Genomic DNA, 25018 nt, shown 5'->3' with positions numbered 1-25018 from the left:
ACATAATTTGTTGGGCAATAGTCAACATGGTTTTTGCAAAGGGAAATCATGCCTCACCAATCTACTAGAAGTCTTTGAGGGGGTCAACAAGCATGTGGACAAGGGGGATCCAGTGGATATAGTGTACTTAGATTTTCAGAAAGCCTTTGACAAGGTCCCTCACCAAAGGCTCTTAAGCAAAGTAAGCTGTCATGGGATAAGAGGGAAGGTTCTCGCATGGATTGGTAACTGGTTAAATGACAGGAAACAAAGGGTAGGAATAAATGGTCAGTTTTCAGAAAGGAGCGAGGTAAATAGTGGTGTCCCTCAGGGGTCTGTACTGGGACCAGTCCTATTCAACATATTCATAAATGATCTGGAAAAAGGGGTAAATCGTGAGGTGGAAAAAATTGCAGATGATACAAAACTACTCAAGATAGTGAAGTCCCAGGCAGACTGCGAAGAGCTAGAAAAGGATCTCACAAAATTGGGTGACTGGGCAACAAAATGGCAGATGAAATTCAATGTTGAAAAATGCAAAGTGATGCACATTGGAAACGTAATCCCAATGATACATATAAAATGATGGGGTCTAAAGTAGCTGTTACCAGCCAAGACAGAGATCTTGGAGTCCTTGTGGACAGTTCTCTGAAAACATCCACTCAATGTACAGCGACAGTCAAAAAAAACAAACAGAATGTTGGGAATCATTAAGAAAGGGATAGAGAATAAGACAGAAAATATCATATTACCGCTATATAAATCCAGGGTATGCCCACATCTTGAATACTGTGTGAAGATGTGGTCACCCCATCTCAAAAAAGATATATTGGAATTGAAAAGGTTCAGAAAAAGGCAACAAAAATGATTAGGGGGATGGAATGGTTGCCATACAAGGAGAGATTAATAAGACTGGGACTTTTCAGCTTGGAAAAGAGGGGAATATGATAGAGGTCTATAAAAATATGATTGGAAAAGAGGGGAATATGATAGAGGTCTATAAAAATATGATAGAGGTCTATAAAAAATAAATAAAGTGTTATTTACTCCTCATAACAAGAACCAGGGGCCACCAAATGAAATTAATAGGCACCAGATTTAAAACAAAAGGAAGTATTTTTTTCACACAATGCACAGCCAACCTGTGGAATTTCTTGCCAGAGGATGTTGTGAAGGCCAAGACTATAACAGAGTTCAAAAAATAACTAGATAAGTTCATGGAGGATAGGTCCATCAATGGCTATTAGCCAAGATGGACAGGGACGGTGTCCCTAGCCTCTGTTTGCCAGAAACTGGGAATGGGCGACAGGATGGATCACTTGATGATTCCCTGTTCTGTTCATTCCCTCTGGGGCACCTGGCACTGGCCACTGTCGGAAGACAGGATACTGGGCTAGCTGGACCTTTGGTATGATCCAGTATGGCCGTTCTTAAGACAGTTTCTAACGCCATATTTAGGATCTGATGCTGCACCGCTGAAGTCAAAAGGCACATGACCAGCACTACACCAAAGTGGTCAGTAGGGTGGCAGGAAAGGTTGTTCAGGACTTTTCAAGGTCTAGCCACTTAGGCCTGGTCTACACAGGATTTTTTTAATTTAATTTAATTTTTTAAACACCACAACTATATTGGTCACTTTTTTCATTAGTAAAATACTTATAGCAGTACAACCCTAGCATGGCTGTGGTTATACCAATATAAAGATGCCATCTACGGATATAACTTATTCCTCTTCCCAAGCAAGAACAGCTATAGCAAAGTTTTATACCAATAACAACATCCACACAGTGAGCTGTACTGCCTCAGCTACACCAGTAGAGTTTAAGGACTGGCATTTTCAAAGGTGTCTAGCAAGACGTTGAGGTTATAGTGCAAATTTAAGCAATTACTCCAAGCCTAGAGAAAGTTACCTTACAATTGACCTGTGACATGCTCTAATGATGTAGTTGCTCATCTCCATCCAGTCTGAAGAGTGGAATGCTCAGCTTGAGGGGTTTTTTGGTTTGATTTTCAAGTTATACTATAACTTTCGGATGTGCTTCCTATTTCCAGAGGAAATACACTAAACTCATTACCAGGTACATACAAACCCCAGTTAAATATATATATATATATCTATATCTATATCTATAGATATAGATATAGATATATATAAAAACATTAAAAAAAATCCAAGAACAGGAGCAACTGCAAAGAACAGTGCAATATATTGTAATTAATTTCCTAAGGTGGGAGGAGACCATGGGAAATATGCTGCATAGTAAATAAATCCCCATTCTGCCAGTTGAATTGATTCTAGAGACTGTCTGCATGGACCTTAAGCATTTCAACAGGAAAGGGGAGACTTGATGAGTTTGTGGCACCTGTGGGCCTTCTCCAAGGAGCTTCACAGGGTTCTCGCTAAGAGATGAATACATCACATGGCATAGACAGTCCGCAAGCCTGGGTGGAGGAGGAATACAGCACCCCCTGCTGGAGAGTGAGGGGAAAACACTCCCTGAATGGGGAGGATGAAGTTTGACACTCATCGGTACTGAAGGCTTCCTCCTCCCATTGGAGAGTGCTGTGAGGAGGGATCACTCCCAGGGGAAGAGGGAAAATCACCCCCCTCTTGCGAAAAGCAGGGAGAGACTAAAACAAGACGGCCAAGGGCTCCCAGGAATCCCTTCCCCACAGCTGCAGATACCTAGCTTGTATGTTTTTTGTTCAGCGCAGGGGGTTTCTGGTCCATGACTAGGGCTCCTAGGTGGTGCCCCTCCAAAGGGCTCTGAGCACAGCGGGGACAAGACAGCATTTTGATTTCAACCCCTGTGTCCTACTCACTGCTAGGGCGCCTCCTGCTGGTTGCTCTGGGGATCAGCTCTTTGCAGGTCCAATGCCCCCTTCTGCCACTTGTTGTGTGCCTCTCTCCCTGAGACTCCAAGTGCTCTCCCTTCCTGGCTTGGCCCTCCCGCCAGGTCACAATGGTTTCCCCCTTCTGGGGTATCAAAGTCTTTCCACAGAAACTCTCTCCAGCAATCTTCTTATTCACTGCCCAGCTGGTGGCACTGCCCCAGTGGCGGGTAGGGGGACGTAGGCCCACCCTCTACTCCTGGTTCCAGACCAGGGACCATCTACTCAGCAGCCAAGGCCTGCACTATCTTAACCTTTCCTGCAGTCTCCCTGAGACTTTTCCTACATCCTTTCCCTAGGTTTCTCACCCTAACAGCCAGAGGATGACTGCAGCCCCTTTCCACTGCCAGCTTCCTGGCATTATCCTAGCCCCGCCTGATCCTTCACAGCTGGGCCCGGTCATCTTTCAGGGGATTACTTGGGCCACCTAATTCCCCTCAGCTGTGGCCTAGTTGGTTGATCTGCCCCTCCTAGGCTAGTGTGGGATGAACACCCCATCACACCCTGCCATTACCATTGCCTCCTCCTGAGCCTCAAGTGAAACAAGCTCAAACATTTCAAAACGTGTAACAACCACTACCCAGGCCTCTGGAGTACAGCTGATGCCTTGTGATGAAGCTGCTTTACTCTGGCTCTGAACTGTAGCTGTTGGGGGATTAAATGGAGCGTGGTGAGAGGAGAAAAACATGCTCTGGAAGGGCTTTTATAAGTAACCCCACTTTAGAATTCCCTGGCGTTCTAAAGTTTGTGATTGCAAGCGACACTGTTCTCTTCAGGCCTTTTTTCTTTTACATTCCTGCTACTTAGGACAGAGTTAGGCTTGAAGAAGTAAGTTGGTCAGGAAATATCCTTAGTTGTTTTGTTTTTTCTGTTTAATAAAGTTGTCAGGGTGACTCGTGTTAGCTCTTGCCATATAGAATTGTTTATTTGCCACCAAATAAATTACATTATTTCCTGGACTACAGGTATGTGAAGTATATTTTGGCCTAAAATTTCTGCAATTAAAAAGAAACAGAATTAAATACAATTATCCACCTTTATTTTGCTAACCCACATGATCAAACCTAAACTTTACGATCTTACACTCTCCGATCTCACGTATCAGTGTGCTTGCAGAGAGGCAAGCCTTACTAGAAAAGACTAATCTTTATTTTGGATGCTGTTTCGTGCCAGTCCTTGCCCTAGCTAAGAACTCAAGCTGGCTTTCATCTCTGAAGCATAAGACAGTCATGACCAGGGAACAACTAAGAGTCAAAATATAATCTGCAGCCAAAATGTCACTAAGTGAATATTCTGTCATTCATCTCGACACTTTGTACTTGGAATTCTGTTTATGAAAGTATCCCTTGCAACCTTCCCTGTTACATAGGACAGTAACTTTCTTATTCGTTACATCAAAGCTTCACTTTATTAAGATTCTTTCAAGGCCCCAAGCACCCTCAGTCTTGTTGCATAAAATAGTTGCTTCATTAAGAAATGCTTAAGAACACCCAAAAGCTTTCCCTCCCCCCTCCAAAGTCCTCGCAGATGTCTGCACCAGGACTGAGGCAATCAAAGAAAATTTAGTTTTTACAGACACAACCAGAATCTGACATCATTTTCATATATTAACCATGGAGGTGCTGATGAGTTCCATTCCGTACTTCAGGCTGAGTTCCATTTTGCATTAAAGCCAGGATGCAATCTCTGTTTTGTATACAAAATAAGCGTGTGTCCTCCCCAAACGTCCGGCACTCACTCTCTGAGTACACAATGAGTTTTTGGATAATTTACAAGTAAATTCATTCATTGGTTTATGCAGTCAAACTGGGTCCTTTAAGAAATTAGTGTTGGCATGAGTCTTTTCTCTGTCCTGAGTGATCTTAGCAGAGTAGAGCACCAATCGCCACCCTTCCTGGCCAGGTAATTTGCAGGCAACGGTACTATTGGCTGTAATGACTCAGTGGTACCAAGGCAGACTGGACACATGTGCCAGGAGTTCTGACTGACGGATGGCTTGGCCCAGCTGGCATTGCTCTTCAAAGGTTCCATTCGGCGGCTGCATACTTGTTTGGGCATCAGTGTCTCTAAGGCTCCCCAATGACACTGCTGCTTGGCTCCATTGAGCACTGGGCCAGCACCACCAAAGGAACCAGGGGGGAGCAAAGGGGAAGCAGAGATATTGGGACTCCGGGCCTCGGGTCTTTCTCTCCCTGATCCTGCCACACAACAGAGTGGTGGTCTCACTAACGCAGCCTTCTAAACCAATAAGTCAATGGCAAACCAAGGGCCAGATTCACCAGTAAGCACTGGTTGATGTGTGCCGCTCTGGCGATGCAATGTAGTTCTATAACTAGGTGAATTGGCTAGTGCCCTCTGGCTGCTTTGCATTGCTTTGGTATCCCAGCGAATCCAGCCTTGGAAGTTTAATTTTTTTTTAAATGATTGAAGGTTGGTGCTGTGTATCTTCAAGTCCTTAGAACTACCTGGTAGCATTCTCTTTGGGTTTCTTATTTAGTGTTCATCTATGAAAATGTTTTAGAACTAGGGAAATTCCCAGACAAAAAAATATATATTAAGATGGAGTTAAGGTTGAAAAGATGCCTCAGTAATTAAACAACTGCCACAGGGATGTGATAGTGATCTCAGAACTAAGCATTAAAAAAACAGGCAATTCAGAGTTAAGGTTACACTCAAAAGAAATCCAAACACGTTAAGGTAAGAAATGCACAGTCAAGGCGCACAAAAAAAACCTTAACTCTGCCCTGGAATCATGCCCTGGGGGTGGCGGGGAATAATATGAAAAAAATCTAACATCTTTAAAATTCATTTTTTTTCTAACCTGGGATTACAAATCCTAACAACCTTAATCATAATCACATGGTTTCTGCATGGTTTCACTACAGGGCAGAGTTAAGGTTGTTTGAGTGTATTGACTGTTCATTTCTTACCTTATGATACATACTCTCATCCTTAACTTCATTTTACTGTAGATTCTCATCTGGGAATAATATTAAGGATACCTAGCTCTTATCTAGCACTTTTCACCCACAGATTTCAAAGCACCTTACGAAGCTGATTAGTGTCATTGTCTCCATTACGCAGTTGAGAAAACTGAATCATGGAAATGTTAAGTGACTTGCCCAAGGTTACACAGCAGGCCAGTGGCAGAGCTGGGAACTGATGTGGAGTCTCCCGAGTACCAGTGCAGGGCTCTATCCACAGGCGATGCTGGCTCCAAAATTTTCCCTTTTATTCTCACAATTAAAAAAGCCTTGTATTTGCATTAAGTTGAGAACACTTCTTTCACATCCACAGCCTGTCATTACCAAAAGGACAAGATGCCTGCTATTACACGGATCCCTTTCAAAGCTGTTTGAAAAAATACCCGACATGTAAACTTCATTGCATGTGACCGCTGTAATCCACTGCGTTACTCGTCTTCCTCATCATCTTCAGGGTTCCTCTGCAGGACAGAGGTCAGTTTATTCTGTAAGACGGCTGCCAGCTTTTTAGAGGTTTTCTTGAGGAAAGCACTCCCAGGGTGAGCGTTATTGACATGCAGATACAAGTCCTCTTGCGTTGGGCCCGTGTAGCCACAATCTTCGCAGACGTAAAGTTTATCGCGCCGCTGTTTGTAAGCATATTGCTGCTGCACCCCGTGGATCTTTTTAAGGTGGGATTCCAGAGAACATCGCTGGGTAAATGCCTTGTGGCAGATCTCACATTTGTAAGGACGAATTCCTGCAAGGCCAGACAACGTTATTTATTATTAATTATGATGACTCACATTTATTGCAATAACACTTTAGGACCAACCAAGAAAAACGCCCCATTGCGCTAGGCTACAAACACTGATTAGTAGACAGTCCCTGCCCCAAACCGCTGTACAGCTATGGTGCCACAGCTATGCCACTGTAGCACCATAGTGCAGATTCTTCCTACAGTGACACAAGGGGGTTTTCCACGGCAGTAGATAATCCATCTCCCCAAGCGACGGCAGCTAGGTCAACAGATTCTTTCGTCAACCTAGCCGCCTTTACGGTGGGGGAGACCAGCATAGCTACAGCGCTCCGGGGTGGGAATTCTTCACAATTCCCATCAAATCCAGTTGGAAGTCAGGGAAAACAGTCAAGTTTCAAATTGTATCTAGAACAAACAAAATGTACCTCTTTTACAAACAATACCTTTGATTAAACTGAAAGAATTTATGCTGGTTACTTTTTACATTGAATGCAGCTCAGGCAATGGAAGATGACTAATCACTTTCACTTTCATAGAATATCAGGGTTGGAAGGGACCTCAGGAGATCATCTAGTCCAACCCCCTGCTCAAAGCAGGAGCAATCCCCAAATGGCCCCTGCAAGGATTGAACTCACAACCCTGGGTTTAGCAGACCAATGCTCAAACCACTGAGCTACCCCTCTCATGCACTATCGGAGAGCTGCAAAGTTTTGGTTGCAAACACTGCAAGGAACAATTGTTCCACAGAAACGTCACACTATACTGTATATGGAACTGTGTCTGCTGGTCTTAACTTTTTTTTTTTTTTTTGTCCTTAATAAAAGTTTGTTTTTACAAAATCTAAACTCTGGGCCAAATTGAACCTGACGGTGTGTATCAAAATGCTGTTCCCTGCTGTTCGTCTCCAACAGCTTTCCATGCACAAATTGAAGATCCCACAATGCTTTTCAAATGGAAAGACGAATATCTTGGCCAACGTTTTCTCAGTACATTAGATGTCAGTGGCTGTGTGGGAGCGACTGCTAAGCCATAAATGCCGTGTTTGCCTACACAGTTATTGCACCTGGATGTGCAGTGGGGTACCTGGCTAAGGACTCTCTGCTTGGGGATACCATAAACAAAAAGGTTAATCAGGGTTGCAGCGCAGCATCCCTAAGGTCCTGGCTAGTACTGAAACCGAGAGAAATCAGGGAGCTTGTCCAGCAGTCATAGGGTGACCAGACAGCAAATGTGAAAAATCAGGACAGGGGGTGGGGGGTAGTAGGAGCCTATATAAGTAAAAGACCCAAAAATCGGGACATCTGGTCACACTAAACAGTCACTGGGTGTCCAAATCCTGCAGCACAAGCTAAACACCTGCTGGTTTAATGACCCCTATTTTATAGGGTAGCCAGCTTGCCCAAGACTGTCTGCAGTGGGGAGGCTGGGTCAAGGGGTCCCTCAGAATTGCACTGGTGTAACTAGACTGATTTAGTGAAACCAGGGTAACCTTCCAGTGGACACTCTTAAAAGTCAATCAATCCATATTTACTTGGCTTAATTCAGTTATCTGCCACTCTTACAAGAGTGTCCACATAAGGGGTTATACCAATTTAGGCTCCCTCTGCGTTCACACTCGCACTGGTTTACTTAAATTGGTGCAAACACTCTTATTCCAGTCTGACAGCAGCTTATTTTGGTTTAGCTTAATCCTGTTCCTAACTGAGTGAAGCTAACCTGGAACAACAGTGTCCACACAGCCTTTTGTACCTTAAATGTCTCCACACAGAGCCGCACAAGCCCTTCATTGAATGGCTGCAATTTCTGTGAAACCCAAAGGAGCGTGATTCTGCCACAGCTGGCTCTGTGGGGCATCTGTGCTCAGGGCTAAGAAAAGTCACATTTGCTATCTGGCTCCCTCAAACCAGCCAGTCTGGAGGGGAGGCGGAGTGGGATGTAACCAAACCAAACCGTACTTATCTGAGGTTGTACTGAATATAAAATCCTGTCCTGTGGTTCACCCTTTGACTATTCACCAAAACACTGCTTTCTGTGGCCTGTAGGGGGCAGAGCACTTTAGTTTTAAAAAAAGGAACACCACGTGGTCGGGCTGCAGCACCTTCTCCCAGCTGCTCTCACCTGTATGGGTCCTTACGTGTCTCTTCAGGTCAAAGGTGTCATTGAATCCTTTGCCACAGAAGGTGCACAGGTGTCTCTTTACTTGGCTGTGACACTTCACGTGACGGTTGAGCATCCTCTGCAAGCGAAAGCCTTTGCCGCACAGCTCACAATTGTGCAGCGCCGCATCATCGCAGGTGCCAGTCGTGAACTAGCAGATGGAAATAAAACATGCTTTGATCCGATTGTGGGTCGACAGGCAAGAGCAAAGAACAGGGGGATTCTCTCTCTGCACAGTGAAAAAATCCTCACGGTAACAACACAGGAGAAACTGAATAGTATCGCAACCGAGAAATCGGCTTTTATTGTCTGAGGTCTTAGCTTCCCTCTTGCACCCACATCCCTCACACCGACCTCCCTGCATTATCAGGGCTTTCATCTCCTAAAACATTAGGGCCAGAGATCCATCACAGCCGATAGAAACATGCCATAATGTCCCTGCATTACATGCCCCCTCCCGTGCCCCCATAATCCGTGTCACAATCTGGATCTGAAAACAGAGCGCCATTTCACAATACACTGAATTACCTGCCCACCTGTAGCCAGAGCACAAAGGACGGCCAGGTGCCCCGCTTCCATTGATGGTGCACCTAATTCTGCCCTTTAGACCATATTTGCTAACACATATTGTGCCTGAGGGTTTGTTTTTTAGCCCTATTTAAAAAAAAAACGCTAAAAACACTAAAGTCCCACTAAAGGAGCTGTAGTGATTTGAGTCTGTGGGTTATTACAGGTAGTGGAATTGCATCTCAATAACATAGATTTGGGTGGAGATTATTCCATATGGACTTGGGCAAGATCTTCAGCTGGTGTCAATCGACTTCTCTCCATTTAAGTCAGTGGAGCTACACCAATTTACACCAGCTCAGGATTTGACATATATAAGAACTGAATTGCTCGGAGTGGAGAGTTCTGCAGAAACGGCCTCAAACATTGTGTGAGCCTCTGGATATAGTTAATAAAATGAACTGAAAAGGTGAGCTCATGTGGGGGTGGGGGTGTCAGAGTGAAAAGTGCTAAGTGAATTTCTAACTCTTGTTCAAACTTATATGAGAGAGGACTGACTGAATGGAAGAGAACAGGGTTTCTAAAGCATGTGAAACAATCTTATTTGGGATTTCTTGAATTCGTAGTATGTCAGTTAGTGAGGCATGGATACCAGCTTCCTTACTGCCATGTTAATGTGGGTTGTTTGTGTTGGAAGAGAAACAGCTAGCACAACATTGGGTTAGACATTGAGAAATGAGGATGACTCCATCCACCATCACAAGGAATTATACAACCTAAGGCCCGGACCACAGACTCCGCACAGATCTGAGGAGTTCCACAGCTTATGGGGCAAAGTCCGAAGCCCAATTTAATGGACAAGGAGCAATCTCAGAGTCCCTGCAGGTTTTTCCACAGGACAAAAGGGAACCTGTCCCATGAGTCATAAACCGGGATAATAGAAACATGGGGTCATGAGAAAAAATGAAAACATTCCAAAGATTTATGCCCTAATCCAGGCAAGCACTTCAGCACATGCTTTACTCTAAGCCTGTGAGTAACCCATTAGCTTCAATGGGACTCCTCATACTTAGGTATTTTGCTGGATCAGGACCTTGGTCCTTGTCTCCATGAGAGAGTTATGCCTGTCTAACTGAGGCCTCATCGTCACAGGAAAGTTTACCAGATCAGTGGTTTTCAACCAGGAGTACGCGTACCTCTGGAGGGTAAGCAGAGGTTCTCCGGGGGGTACATCAACTCATCTAGATATTTGCCTAGTTTTACAACAGGCTGCATAAAAAACACTAGCAAAGTCAGTACAAACTAAACTTTCATTCTATAAACTATACACTGAAATGTAAGTACAATATTATACATTTATAATTCTATGGTAAAAATGAGAAAGAAAGCAATTTTTCAGTAGTAGTGTGTGTCTGTATTTTTATGTCTGATTTTGTAAGCAAGTAGTTTTTAAGTGAGGTGAAACCTGGGGGTATGCAAGACAAATCAGATCGCTGAAAGGGGTACAGTAGCCTGGAAAGGTTGAGAGCCACTGCCCTAGATAGACACACGTAGCCACTCTGCTACGGGTTATTTTCAGGTTAGCTTAAATCCCTTCCAAGCAACATACTAAAACAAACACAAAAAAGCCACCCTTATACTGGAATAAGAGCATCTACACAGAGGATTATGAGTGTATTTGACTTAACACCTTAGTTTACACCGAAAAAACGTCCCAGTATAGACAAGGCTTAAATCGGTTTAAGATCACACCGTTAGTGAAATCATATAAACAAGATTTCAGTGTATCTCTAAGGACTTCCTTTTGCTGTGTTTGATGGAACAGAAGATTTGTTTACCAAAAAGTTTCTAGAGGTTTTGGTTGTGAAGATAATCCTTACAAAGTAAGCCAGCATGCCATTGTGTTGACTCTGCAGAGACTGAAACAATAGAGTCTTCCCCAGTTTATCTCACTTGCCTGTTAATTAACTTGAAAGTGTTATTATGAGTTAATGTTTTCATTCTTGAGTCTAACACAAGAAAGGTCGAGCTAATGTGATTATCTGAAGTGGCTGGACCCGATGCTGGCGATTCAGCTATTTGGAAGAACGTCCTTTATGGGGGAGGCTCAATGTTTTGATTATGCTAATAGTTAAACATTAATTTGATAGCCCCAGTGCTTGCCGCTGGCCACTAAGGATATATCTGCACTGCAGTAAAAGACCAGCAGCTGGCCTGGATCAGCTGACTCAGGCTCCTGGGGCTTGGGAGGCAGGGTTATAAAACTGCAGTGTAGACACTGAGGATGGGGCTGGGACCTAAGACCCCATGTGGGAGGAGCATCCCAGAGCCCAGGCTCCAGCCCCAGCTGGACTGTCTATATTGGAATTGTCTAGCCCCATAAGCCCAAGTCAGCTGACTCGTGCCAGCCCTCTGTGCCCCGGGTCTCTTATCACAATGTGGACATACCCTAAAACACAGGGTGAAAGGTGAGTTTAGCAGTCAGAGCAAAAAAGGAGTTTAGCAGACTCCTGAGAATCTGCAGTGCATTTAGTGGTGTTTCCAGAAAGCTTGGGGGTGCTCTGCAGAAACTCGGTTAATAAGATGATACATATTTCTGCGTGATCATCTCTGTGGCCCTAACAATATCGGGGATTAAAATATAAGGGTCATCAGTAAACTAGTGAGCAAAATAAATCCTTGTAGAAATTCCACAGTTTGAGCAAAAAATAACCCCAAATTCTTTTCTTCCTGGCCACATGTGGCCCAGATCCCGCAATCAGCTCGGTACAAACACGAGGTTTTACCTACACAGAGATCGCGGCAGAATCAGGGCCTACAGCAGCACAAAGCTATTCTGTACTGAACCATAAAACAAATAATAAATAACAATGAAGAGGCAGAGAATTAGGTTTTCCTGAAGCCCTGGCTATTTTGCCTGATCCTCCTCCTCCTCCGCAGTAGCAAAGCAGTGCGAGCAGAAACTGGCTCGTGGAAAAGATAATAAGCCAGCTGCAAAATTTTGAACGAAGCCTCCGTAGTGAGGCTGAAGTCATGTGCTCTGATCGGGCTACTTTTTCTTTTACACTCAATCAACTGCCCTTTTTCTGTCTTGCCATTTCTGCTGAAATCTCCATTACCATCAGCTGGGTTTTGACTCCACTCAGTCAGGCGCCAAATATGCGCGTGTGTGTACATGCAAGAAACACACACGGAGAGTGAATTTTTCCAAGTACACCTCTACCCCGATAGAACGCTGTCCTCGGGAGCCAAAAACTCTTACCGCGTTATAGGTGAAACCGCGTTATATCAAACTTGCTTTGATCCGCCGGAGCGCACAGGTCCCGCCCCCCCACCGCCAGCACTGCTTTACCGCGTTCTATCCAAATTCGTGTTATATCGGGTCGCGTTATATCGGGGCAGAGGTGTAGTTAGTTAACAGACAATTCATGAATTTCAACACATGGTGAGTGTCTAAATCCCCTAATCTGCCTTGCAAAGCTCATCCACGGTTTTTGAGGGCGGGTATTTCCATAGCTTTGTATTTATTTAACGGAAAGGACATTTTTACAGTAGGCCCTTGGCTATAGTTTTGGGAGGGGGCAGAGGGGCTTTGCCCCCTCCCAACTGCATTGCTCCCCCACACGCAGCCCCATTGGCCTGACTCGAGTTTCCCCCCCAATATAGAAGTCAAACTATGCCTATGAGTAGGCCCCGGTTTGGTCCAGATCCTCCAAGGTACGTAGGAGTCTAACTCCAATAGGAGTCAGGTGCCTAAATACCGGGGGTGGTCTGGGCCTGTGTTCCCCAGCTGACGGTCACCGGGCTGGTTGTGCGCCAGGTGGGCACATTATGGGAGGCTGGGGCTGTACCTTGATTTTCGATCTGACCACTGGGCGCTTCATGGCCAAGTCCAGAAGGGTCCCCTCTGCGTCCCCGATCTCGGCTGCTGGCTGAGGAGTCGAGGGATCACTCCGCTCGGCCTCCCTCGTGCTGGCGGCGCTGCTGCCATTGCTCTCCAAGCTGCAGCTGTCTTCGATGCGGCAGTTCAGCAGCACGCAGCTTATCCCTCCTGGGGCGAGGCAGAGAAGGGGGGTTACTGGGAAAGGGAGAGATGCTTGCTGCAGGGGAAAGGGGGTGGCCCGGATTCAGAGCTCCTGCAAGAGGAGTAATAGTGGCCACGGGAGGGGCAGCCGCAGCAGGGTGCAGATAGCAGCTGCAGTGCTGCCGGGGGCAGGCTGGGCTCTGGCCCTTCCCAGAAGAGGGTCGGGGGAGCAGAGTGGGAGGGTGCCACCCAGGGACAGGCTGGCAGGGGGCAGGCAGGCAGGGTGCTGCCGGAGGGCGCAGGCAGGCAGGGTGCTGTCCAGGGGCAGACAGGCAGGGGGCAGGCGGGCAGGGTGCTGCGGTGCTGTCCAGGGGCAGACAGGCAGGGGGCAGGCAGGCAGGGTGCTGCCGGAGGGCGCAGGCAGGCAGGGTGCTGTCCAGGGACAGGCTGGCAGGGGGCAGGCAGGCAGGCAGGGTGCTGCTGGAGGGCACAGGCAGGCAGGGTGCTGTCCAGGGGCAGACAGGCAGGGGGCAGGCGGGCAGGGTGCTGCCGGAGGGCGCAGGCAGGCAGGGTGCTGTCCAGGGGCAGACAGGGAGGGGGCAGGCAGGCAGGGTGCTGCCGGAGGGCGCAGGCAGGCAGGGTGCTGTCCAGGGGCAGACAGGCAGGGGGCAGGCAGGCAGGGTGCTGCCGGAGGGCGCAGGCAGGCAGGGTGCTGTCCAGGGGCAGACAGGCAGGGGGCAGGCGGGCAGGGTGCTGCCGGAGGGCGCAGGCAGGCAGGGTGCCGTCCAGGGGCAGACAGGCAGGGGGCAGGCGGGCAGGGTGCTGCCGGAGGGCGCAGGCAGGCAGGGTGCTGTCCAGGGGCAGACAGGCAGGTGGCAGGCGGGCAGGGTGCTGCCGGAGGGCGCAGGCAGGCAGGGTGCTGTCCAGGGGCAGACAGGCAGGGGGCAGGCGGGCAGGGTGCTGCCGGAGGGCGCAGGCAGGCAGGGTGCCGTCCAGGGGCAGACAGGCAGGGGGCAGGCGGGCAGGGCACTGCTGGAGGGTGCTGCCGGTGGACGCAGGTGGTGGTGCGGTGTCAGGCTGTCATGGGGCAGGAAGGCAGGGCACTGTCCAGAGGTGGGTGGGTGGGCTGGCAAGAGGCAGGAGGGGGGCAGGCAGAGTGCAGGTACCAGGGGGTGCCAGGCTGGTGGGCAGGATGCCGCCTGGGGCAAGCAGGCAGATAGGGGAGGCATGCCAGGCAGGGCGCAGGTGACCGGGGGTGCCAAGCTGGCGGGCAGGGTGCTGCCCAGGGCGAGCAGGCAGGTAGGGGGAGGCATGCCAGGCTGGCAGGCAGGGCGCAGGTGGCGGGAGAGGTTCCAGGCTGGTGGGCAGGCAGGGTACTATCCAGGGGCAAGCTGGCAGGGCACAGGTGGCTCCAGGCTGGGAGACAGGGTGCAGATGGCAGGGGGTTGCCAGCCAGGCAGGGGGCAGGTCGGGGAGTTGTACCAGGCAGGCAGGGTCCTTTGCAAGGGCAGGTGGGGCAGGAGGTGGTGGGGTGCCAGGCAGGCAGGGCGCAGGCAGTGAGGGGTGCCGGGCAGGAAGACAGGGTGCTATACAGGGGCAGGTAGGATGCGGGTGGTGGTGGTGTGCCAGGCAGGCAGGGCACAGGTGGCAGGGGGTGCCAGGCAGGCAGGGCACAGGTGGCATGGGGGTGCCAGGCAGGCAGGGCACAGGTGGCATGGGGGTGCCAGGCAGGCAGGGTGTTATGCAGGGGCAGGCAGGGTGCAGGTGGTGGTGGGTGCCAGGCAGGCAGGGCGCAGGCAGTGGGCAAGTGGGGGGGTGCCAGGCACGGTGCAGGTGGTGGGGTGGGGAGTGCCAGGCAGGCAGGTGCAGGTGGTGGGTGCTACGCAGGCAGGGTGCAGGAGGTGGAGGGGTGCAGGCAGGGCACAGGTGGTGAGGGGTGCCAGGCAGGCATGGCGCAGGTAGTGCTGGGGTGCCAGGCAGGGCGCAGGTGATGGGGGTGGGTGGTGCCAGGCAGGCAGGGCGCAGGTCGTGTTCGGAGCCTGGCAGGCAGGGGGCAGGCAGGGGTCAGCTGGTGGGTGGTGCCAGGCAGGCAGGAGGCAGGCATTGGGGGGGGCCAGGCAAGGGGCAGGCAGGGCACAGGTGGCGGAGGATGCCAGGCAGGGGGTAGCAGGGCACAGGTGGTGGGGGGTGCTGGGCAGGGGGCAGGCAAGGGGCAGGTGGCGGGGGGTGCCGGACAGGAAGAGAGCAGGCAGGGGGGATGCCAGGCAGGCAGGGGGCAGGTGGTGGGAGGGTGCTGGGCAGGCAGGGGGCAGGCAGGGGGTGGTGCCAGGCAGGGCACAGGTGGCGGGTGTGCCAGGTGGTGGTGGGGGCAGGCAGGCAGAGGGGATGCCAGGCAGGCAGGCAGAGGGCAGGCAGGGAGTGGTGCCAGTTAGGGTGCACAGGCAGGGGCCAGGCAGGCAGAGGGCAGGTGGGGCCAGGCAGGCCACAGGTGGGGGGGCAGCGGGCAGAGGGTGCCAGGCAGGGGGTGCCAGGCAGGCAGGGCACAGAGGGTGTGGGGGGGGTGCCAGGCTGGCAGGGTGTTATGCAAGGGCAGGCAGGGTGCAGGTGGTGCCAGGCAGGGCACAGGTGGCGGGGGTGCCAGGTGGTGGGGGGGGCAGGCAGGCAGAGGGGATGCCAGGCAGGCAGAGGGCAGGCAGGGAGTGGTGTCAGGTAGGGCACAGGTGGGGGGCAGGCAGGCAGAGGGCAGGTGGTGCCAGGCAGGGCACAGGTAGTGGGGGGTGCCAGGCAGTGGGGGGTGCCAGGCAGGGCATAAGTGGGGAGCGGCGGGCAGAGGGCAGGGGGTGCCAGGCAGGGCACAGGTGGGGGGCGGCGGGCCGAGGGCAGGTGGTGCCAGGCAGGGCACAGGTGGCAGAGGGTGCCAGGCCGGGGGTGCCAGGCAGGGCACAGGTGGGGTGCGGCAGGCAGGGTGCAGGTGGTGCCAGGCAGGGTGCAGGTGGCAGAGGGTGCCAGGCAGGGGGTGCCAGGCAGGGCACAGGTGAGGGGGTGGTGGGCAGAGGGCAGGGGGTGCCAAGCAGGGCACAGGTGAGGGGGTGGTGGGCAGAGGGCAGGTGGTGCCAGGCAGGGCACAGGTGGCGGGGGGGGGGGCGCTGTTTGAGCAGCGGGCGGGCGGGGCGGCCCTGCGAACAGGGCAATCGGAAACTCAAACACTTAATGGTCCCAAAGTTCAAACAGCCCAGCCGGGACCGGCCGCGGCTTCCTCCTTCCCGTTATACCCGCGCAGGGGGAGGCGGCAGGAGCCCGGGGCCCCACCCTGTGCGCTCAGCAGCCTCGGGCTGTTCGGGGGGCGCTGCCCCGGGCACCAGGGCCCGATCCCGGGGTGTCAATGCCCCCCCCCGGCTTCGGGGGGCTTTTGGATCAGGCCGAGAGGCCAGCGGGTCTGGGAGTCACTGGGGGGGGAGGGGGGTCTGGATCAAGCCCGGTTTGGGGAATGTCCCCGGGCATCAGCTCCGCTCGGGGGGGGGCACATACACTCCCACACACACCCCCATACACCCAGCCCCACAGCCCCCCCACCCCCATATCCAGACCCCTTCCCCTCCACAGCCCCCCACCCCCACGTGTCCATCCAGCCCCACAGCCCCCCACATACACACCCCTTCCCCACATCCAGCCCCACAGCCCCCACCCACATACGCACCCCATCCCCACTCCACACCCAGCCCCACCCCACATACACCCAGCCCCACAGCACTCCCACCCCCACATACACACCTTCCCCACAGTCCCCACCCCACATCCAGCCCCTACCCCCACATACACACCCCTTCCCCACACAGCCCCCACATACTGCCAGCCCACAGCCCCCACCCCACCCCACGTGTCCATTTCTGTCCCAGCTGCGAGGTACTATCACGTGCGACGACCTCCCCCCGGGTTTGTTCTCGCTGAACATCTTCACCCTCCCTCCCCAAACTCTTGCAAAAACTGCGCCCCCCCCCGGGTCCCTCCGCCTTCCCGCTGGCCCCGATCTATTTCGGGGTGGGGGGTGTCAGCCTGTCTCCCCTCCCCCTGCTGGGCAGCGAGCGGTGCTGTCGCAGGCAGGTGACCGCCCTACCTAGCCGCCCCCCCCCGGCGCCCGCCGCCCCCCGAAGCGCCCGCTCCGTACCTGGGATGTAGGTGTCCGCTCGCTCCTCGTCCGGCAGCTCATCCCAGCTGCGGCTGGCCGGCTGCGGGCTCCGCCGCTTCACCAGGAAGGCTCTGGGCATGGTGCGGGCGGGCGCCGCCGGGCTCCCCCCTTCTGCCCCCGGTCGCGGGTGCTCCTGCTGCCCCCCAGCCCAGCCCGGGCAGCGCCGAGCCGGGCCGCTGCAGCTCCGGGGCCGCCCGCACCCCCGGCGCCGGCAGCGGGTCCCGCAGCGGGGAGCGGAGCCCGCACGCACCCAAAAGAGGGGGGGAAAAGTTTCCTAAGGTGGAATAGAAAAATGCACCAGGAAACTCGGCGAGGAGCATGCGTGCTGCAAACATAACGGTGTCAACAAGCCTCCTTACCTGTCCGACCGGTTGGAGCGGCTCCGCTTTGTTCCAGCCCTTCCTCCTTAGGCATGAATGTTTGCAAAAGAATTCAGCGTCTGGGGAGGGGGGGGGGGATCCACCATGCATGTTCTCCTTGCCCCCCCTTTAACTCCCCCCTCAGCAGGCTGCCGGCCGGCTGGCTTCCCCGGGGGCTTGGCTTGTTTGATCAGTTTATCAGTCCCCAGCACAATGGGCTTTGCTTTATTGGGAGCGGGACTTGCGGGCTCCCTACCCAGCGCTGCCGCAGCAGCAACACCCATTGTGAGTGTGCAGGGCGACCCGGGCGCGCGCCAGAGTCCCGGGAGCCTGGTGCAGAGGCCAGCGTCTCTCACACACACGCACGTGTCTTTTTGCACAGGCACACGCTCGTGTGGGAACGGCACACCGGCCGCTCCAGGCTCCTGCAGGAGCTGCAGCGTCTGACCTGTGCGCGCAGCCGAGCAGCTCCGGGCATTTTTGCTGTGTGTGTGTGTGTGTGTCTGCTTTGCAGGCGTGCACCGATCTTCAGATGTCTGGCTCCCCGAGCGCGGTGATGGAGATGCCTTCCAGCAACGGAGAGGGGTGGGACCCTGCTTGCAAAGCCGACACCACCTCTTTTTTTTTTTTTTTTTTACCTGGTGGAAACCTGAGAGTCTTGCAGCGCCCAGGCCGCTTGAACAGGCGGGGAAATGCAACGGTTTTCCTACCGGTGGAGGAAGCCTCTTAACGGATTTAGGGAAAGTTCTCCCGACTTTGCGTCCCTGGCCAGGACTTTTGGGCAGTGCCGTGGCTGGAACCAAAGGAGGGACGAGGGCTTCTATATACGACTCCCAAGCGAGTTAAAACAGCAGAGAGATTTAGGGCAACCATCTCCCATAAGCATGAGTGCAGCCCCCTCTCAGCAATGTCTCTCCCCGTTGCAGGGCAGGGTGAGTCTCACACGTTGCAGGACTCTCTTAAAGCAAAGCAATTCACTGGCGGCCTGCTCCAAAATGGGGGCCTTCCTCTTGACCAAGCCCTGAATACAAACGGGGAAGCCACGGGGACTCCCAGGAATCCCTTCCCCGGGCCTGGTTCTCCTTAGTGCACGGGCTTTCCTGGGGCTCCTGCTGCCGAGCCCCGCAGGAAGGGAGATGGCAGATGATAATCAGGCCCAGGGAATGAGCAACAATTCTGCATTCGTTCCAGTTTCACATCAGCGGGGTGAACAGACCTAGGCCATGTGCGCTGGGCATGGCCCATGACCATGGGTAGGGTGGGAATTCACCCCAACGCGCTCATCTCCAGGCGGAAGGGAGATCGGTTCCTTTTTGTTACATGTTTGAAGCTGGAGTCTTATTGGGGTCTAATCCTGCTCCCTTGACGTGAGTGGGAGCTTTTCCATTGAGATCAGTGGGTCCAGGTTCAAACCTCTCTAGGTGCCAAAGGAGCAACGCAAAACAAGGCAAGTTGCGCCCCCTGTGCCCTCCTGAGAGGGGAAGAACCGAGCTATTCTCACCACGGCTCAGCTGTGAAGTGATCTTATTGTTAAAGGCTTTTAACCCCCCCCTTGGCCGCTCCCCGTGTCCCGCTGTGCTGTGGGAGAGCCACCAGCGGGAATCCTGGCCCCCAATGGGAGTGTTGCAATTGACTCAAATGGGGCCAGAGTCTCATCTGGTAGTGTCTAACCTGGTGTGTCAACAGGCTTTTCTTTCACACCTTCAGCCTTTGTTTGATGATTGGGAGTTGTTAATCGCTGACAGTCTGCTGGGGACAGGACAAAAATGAAGCCCGCAAGAGCTTTCCTGAGAAAAACTAGAGTCAGCAGAACTTTCTCAAGGAACAATACAAAAGGAATCAAAAGTGGCCTTTTTACCCAAATCGGAAATGTTCATGATTTTCTTCCAGGTTTTCCTTTTTATCTACACCACTGGAAAATGAAAATTGTAGTTGGCTTTGGTTTACTGTTGTTTCATTTTTCCCCTCCATTCGCCTCTTTTTTTCCCCCTTCTTCCATCCTCCCTTTTTCAGTGGCAAAATGGAAAAAAGAAACTAGAGGAGAGGGAGACATTAAAAAAAAGTAAACATCAAGATTTCAATAAAAATGTTCACGAAAATAAAAACAATTCCTTTTCAAAACCCACAACAGGAACTGACAGATTTTTTTTTTATTTGCAATTCTCCCTTCCTTTTGCATTTTTCAACCAACTTGACTAAAAACTATTTCATTAAACCCTTATTAAACAACACTGGAAATCTATCCCCATCCTTCCTCACTAAACTCATACAAATATTATTACAAATAACACCTTCTTTGCTCAGGGTGAAATGCTGGCCCTGTTGAAGCAAATGGGATTTTTGTCATTAATTTCATTGAGGTCAGAATTTCACCCCAAGGGCCAGATCAAAGCCCAAAGATAACTAGAAAACTTGCACCAATGTAACTAAATAGATGTATTTAATTTATTGCGAAGCCCTGCTATGGTCTGTAAACTTTTTGAGGCGGGGTTGTCACTGACCTCTTTGTACAGTGCCTAACACATTGGGTCTGGAGCCTCTGGATTCTGCTACCATAGAAATGATAAATAATATAGACATCAGTGTAACTAGATTGATTTTAAATCAATTTTGTTACATTGGGACAAGTTTTCTAATATAGACCAAGCCAAAGTCAATGGGCAGACAGCTACCAACTCCAGTGGGCTACAAATCAAGTTCTCAGATCTGGTCCATGCACAGTTTTTAACTAGAAGTGTGATTTCTTGCCAAAATAGTTATACCAGTACACCCACTAGTGTGGACAACGTTACAGTGGTATAAAGGAACATTATACTTTCCACTTCCAGTACAGGAATAGTTATACAAGTATAAATCACCGTTATACTGGCATAAAGTATAATGCTGCTTTATACTGACACTGTATAACCGTGTCCACGCCTGGGGCGTTGTATTACATTAATTAAACAGGGCTAGTTAAAATAGTACAACTTCTGTGTGTGGACAAGTCCTTAGAAAGGCTAATTGTAATGAAAAGCTTTAAAAACTCCATTTCACCTTTTAGCAGCAATGATTAATACGTGTTACTCTATTTATAATGCTGGGTAGAATATGAGGGCTGTATTTCTTTGACTATTTAAAAAAAAAAAAAGCCCAACAAATTTCTACAATGATGAGTTAGCACAGTGGTTCTCAATCTTTCCAGGCTACCGTACCCCTTTCAGGAGTCTGATTTGTCTTGTGGACACCCAAGTTTAACCTCACTTAAAAGCTACTTGCTTGCAAAATTTTAGTTTGTATTGACTTCACTAGTATTTTTTTGGTAGCCTGTTGTAGAACTGGACAAATATCTAGATGAGTTGATGTACTCCCTGGAAGACCTCTGTGTACCCCCCAGAGGTACGTGTACCCCTGGTTAAGAAACACTGAATCACTGATACCAAACTAGTTGTTGAATGAAATTCCACATGACATGAGGTCAGCAGAGTGCTCATTTATAATGTAACCGTGCCTGGGATGAATCTGCCCCATTGTGTCCATTTATGGAAAACTAGCATATATTTATTTATTAAATCATTTAGCTTTTGTTTAAAAGAAACCCCTCACCCAAAGGAGACTTCTTCCCAATCTCTGAGGCCTCTTGCCATTACATTCAAAATCACAGATAGAGCTGTTTGGACATTTTTAGTCACAAGGCTGGTTTTTACAAAATTGAGATGTTTAGAAAAACTGTATTGGGAGGGGGAAAAGTCCTGTTTCGATATTTTCAAAGTGGAACACCTCAATTTTTCATTTTGAAACAATTTTTTGAAAGGGAATTCATATTTTATCTACTTTTTGAACAGTTTTTAAACAGCCAAAATCAGAATAAAATGATCACATTGGAATCAATTTGATCAACGCAAAACAATTTGTTTTCAAAATTTCATTTGTCTGGAAATTTCAGCATTTTCTGTTCAGTTTCAGAACGTTTTGAAATCCTGGAATGTCCCATGAAACAGACAACCCAGTTCCCACTCAGCTCTAATCCCAAGAGCCAAAGTATGTCCGCTGTAACGCCACAGTGTAGACCGGGGCGGGCAAACTTTTTGACCTGAGGGCCACATCGGGTTTCGGAAATTGTATGGAGGGCCAGTTAGGGGAGGCTGTGGCCTGACCCCGCCCCCATCTGACCCTCCCTGCTTCTCGCCCAGATTGCCCCCACCCCCACCGGACTCCTGCCCCATCCAACCCCCCGTTCCCTGATGGCCCCTCCGGGACTTCTGCCCCATCCAACCACCCCTTCTCCCTGTCCTCTGACTGCCCCCAGAGCCCCTGCCCCTGACTGCCCCCTGCCCCCGCATCCAACTGCCCCTCTCCTTTCTGACTGCCCCCCGGGATCCCTGCCACCATTCAACCCCTGTTGCCTGCCCTCTGACCGCCCCAACCCCTATCCACACCCCCTCCTCCTGACCACCACCGCGAACTCCCCTGCCCTCTGTCCAACCCCCCTGCTCCCTGCCCCTTTACCACACTGCCTGGAGTACCGGTGGCTGGCAGCGCTACAGCCACGCCACCCAGCTGGAGCCAGCAACGCCACCGCGCAGCACAGAGCACCAGCTCAGGCCGGGCTCTGCAGCGGCCCCAGGAGCTCACAGCCCTGTCGCCCAGGCCCCAGAGCATTGCGCTGGTGGCAGAGCGAGCTGAGGCTACGGGGGAACCACGGGGAAGAGGCCAGGGGCGAGCTTCCTGGGCCAGGAGCTCAGGGGCTGGGCAGGAGGGTGCCGCAGGCCACAGTTTGCCCCCACTGGTGTAGACACTAAAGGGTATGTCTACACTTAAAATGCTCCAGCAGCATCAGCGTAGGTAATCCACCCCCCGAGAGGCAGTAGAATTCTTCAGTCAACCTTGCTCTGTCTACACCAGAGGTTAGGTCGATATAGCTACATCTCTCAGGGATGTAGATTTTTCACACACTGTCCCACCTCCACCTTCGAGAGACGTAGCTATATCAATGTAAATTTATAGTGTAGACCAGGCCTTACTACACCAACAGGAAGGCTTCTTCCATTGATGTAGTTAATCCATCTCCCCGAAAGGCGGTAGCTGACTCAACAGAAGAATTCCTCTGTTGGCCTAGTGCTGTCTATGCCAGGGTTTAGGTCGGCATAGCTACATCTCAAAGGGGTGTGGATTTTTCACTCCCTGCTCCCCCCGCCCCCGCAAGAGATGTATCTATGCCAATGTAAGTTTTCAGTATGGACCAGCCCTCAGTCATCAGCCATGCAACCAATCCACTTTAAACCCCACTCTCTTTTCCCACCAAACAGAAATCCCACCCTCAGCCCGCCCCCTTTGCCAATGCCCATTCAGACAGATGGGCCTGGAAGGACAACAAAATCTGGCTATTTTGGTATTTGTTTTGGGGTAGGGTGAGACTCTCTCCTCAGCATCCCTTCTCCCTTTTACACCAAGGAGGAATCAAGCACAAGGGCCTCGGCTGATTGCAGCAGCAGAGGTGTGAGGATTCAGAACGATGCAGCTAATTAGACACGATTACTGTGATTCAGGTAATCAGAAAACATCCAGTCAGACACTTGTTAAAACACATCTGCTCTCAGAAGCCTCTAGCCCTACAAATCTATGATTCTATGTGCGTCTCATTCCTTGTATGAGTAATCCCAGAGATTCCTCCAATGAGTAAAATTACACACCCATGTTCTTCAGGACTGGGACCTTTGGAAACAGATTGTGAAGCCCTTATGTTGGTGAACAATGAAGCCCAGTCTACACTTAGACATTAGAAAATGTCATTCAGGGTCTGAAAAATCTTGTGCCCTGTGCAGGGTGACCAGACAGCAAGTGTGAAAAATCGGGATGGGAGTGGGGGGTAATAAAAGCCTATATAAGAAAAAGACCCAGAAATCAGGACTGTCTCTATAAAATCGGGACATCTGGTCCCTAGCCCTGTGCAACATAGTTAGGGTCAACTTAACCTTCTGTGTGGCGCAATCTAGGTCAACAGAAGACTTCTTCCATTGAACTAGCTAACACCTCTTGGAAAGGTGGATTAACAACATTGTCGGGAAACCCCCTTCCAGGTGTGCAGAAAGCATCTATACGACGGCACTACAGTGCCATAGCTGTGTCTCTGCCATAACCTGACTCACACAAGCAGTCCCCTCAATGGGAGTAACTTGCTCACCAGGGTGAATAAAGATCTCACAGTCTGGCCCCTAACAAACTGCAATACAAATTACAGGACACAAAGGATGCATTGTCCACCTGGAGATGCAGCCTTCTCTGAGGTGAACCACATCAGCTGTTTATCAGCACACAGCACACGGCCCAGCAATAATCACTTCCAGAATCCAAAGGCTGGGCTTTCCAGCATTAGCCCAACTCTGCTGCCATTGATGTCGATGGTAAATTGACTTCAGTGGCACTAGAATTAAGCCGATGCTGAACTCTTTTGAAAATCCCACCCAAATAGAATCAAAACATAAGAGGCTCTTTCTTGTATTGTACAAGTTGCTTGTGAGAGACAGTGACTCATAGAGGAGTCACCCCACTAACTCCCACTAACAGCCCTGGGGATTATGATATGTGCCTGCACTGGGGAAGAGGAGACCACAGAGTGCCTTCAGGGAGTCTTAACAATAATAAACTCATAACTTTAAAAAAAACAAGTTATTTAATTTCTCTGTTATGTCTGAGATTTTGCTTCAGGTCGAGAGGCATTTAACTGATTTTTGCAATGCTTTCAAGTCGAGGTTTCTTTTCTTTTAACCACTCCTTGTCATTTAAGCCCAAAGGGTTAGCAAATTACGTTAATCATAAGCCTCACAAACCAATAACGTACTGCCGATTATCACATATGGGTCTTTTAGATGTTCTTGGTTTTTTAAAATGTCTGATTGGAGGCTCCCATTTAGCAAGGTACTTAAGCCCTGGCTTAACTTTAATCAGATGCTTAAAATTAGGCATGTGCTTAAATACCTGCCTAAATCAGGGACTACATGATCTAAAACCTTCTCTTCTTCTACGTGTTTGTATGTTCTGCAAAAGGTGTTTGGTAACGTCAGTTCCTCATACTGTAAGGCAGGGGTTGGCAGCCATTTTCACAGGGGACCACTCCATGAATTTTGGTAAGCCGTCACAGGCCGCACATTTCTACTATATTAATGGAAGGGGTGCGGGGTCTGGGAGGGAATTTGGGTGCAGGAGGGAGCT

General features: G+C 50.6%; 1 protein-coding gene across 3 annotated transcripts; it reads right to left on the bottom strand.

The window, feature by feature from the left end:
• Window positions 1-3775: 3775 nt before the first annotated feature.
• OVOL2 (ovo like zinc finger 2) lies at window positions 3776-17907 on the bottom strand. 3 transcript variants are annotated; one of them, XM_039528609.1, is made up of 5 exons: window positions 17828-17907; window positions 17448-17742; window positions 13110-13309; window positions 8713-8902; window positions 3776-6594 (listed from the first exon to the last, which is right to left on the bottom strand). In XM_039528609.1, exons 2-5 carry the CDS (start codon window positions 17545-17547, stop codon window positions 6284-6286), a joined length of 801 nt encoding a protein of 266 aa, XP_039384543.1. In that variant the 5' UTR covers window positions 17548-17742; window positions 17828-17907; the 3' UTR covers window positions 3776-6283. The 3 variants fall into 3 exon arrangements, with proteins under 3 accessions (XP_039384543.1, XP_039384544.1, XP_039384545.1); XM_039528610.1 differs by lacking the exon at window positions 17448-17742 and having other exon boundaries at window positions 17828-17859; XM_039528611.1 differs by lacking the exons at window positions 17448-17742; window positions 17828-17907 and adding an exon at window positions 17155-17164.
• Between the last annotated feature and the right edge of the window lie 7111 nt (window positions 17908-25018).

The sequence above is a fragment of the Mauremys reevesii genome, linkage group 3 (genome assembly GCF_016161935.1).
Source record: "Mauremys reevesii isolate NIE-2019 linkage group 3, ASM1616193v1, whole genome shotgun sequence".
Classification (NCBI taxonomy): Eukaryota; Metazoa; Chordata; order Testudines; family Geoemydidae; genus Mauremys; species Mauremys reevesii.
This window is presented reverse-complemented; position numbering and strand designations above follow the sequence as displayed.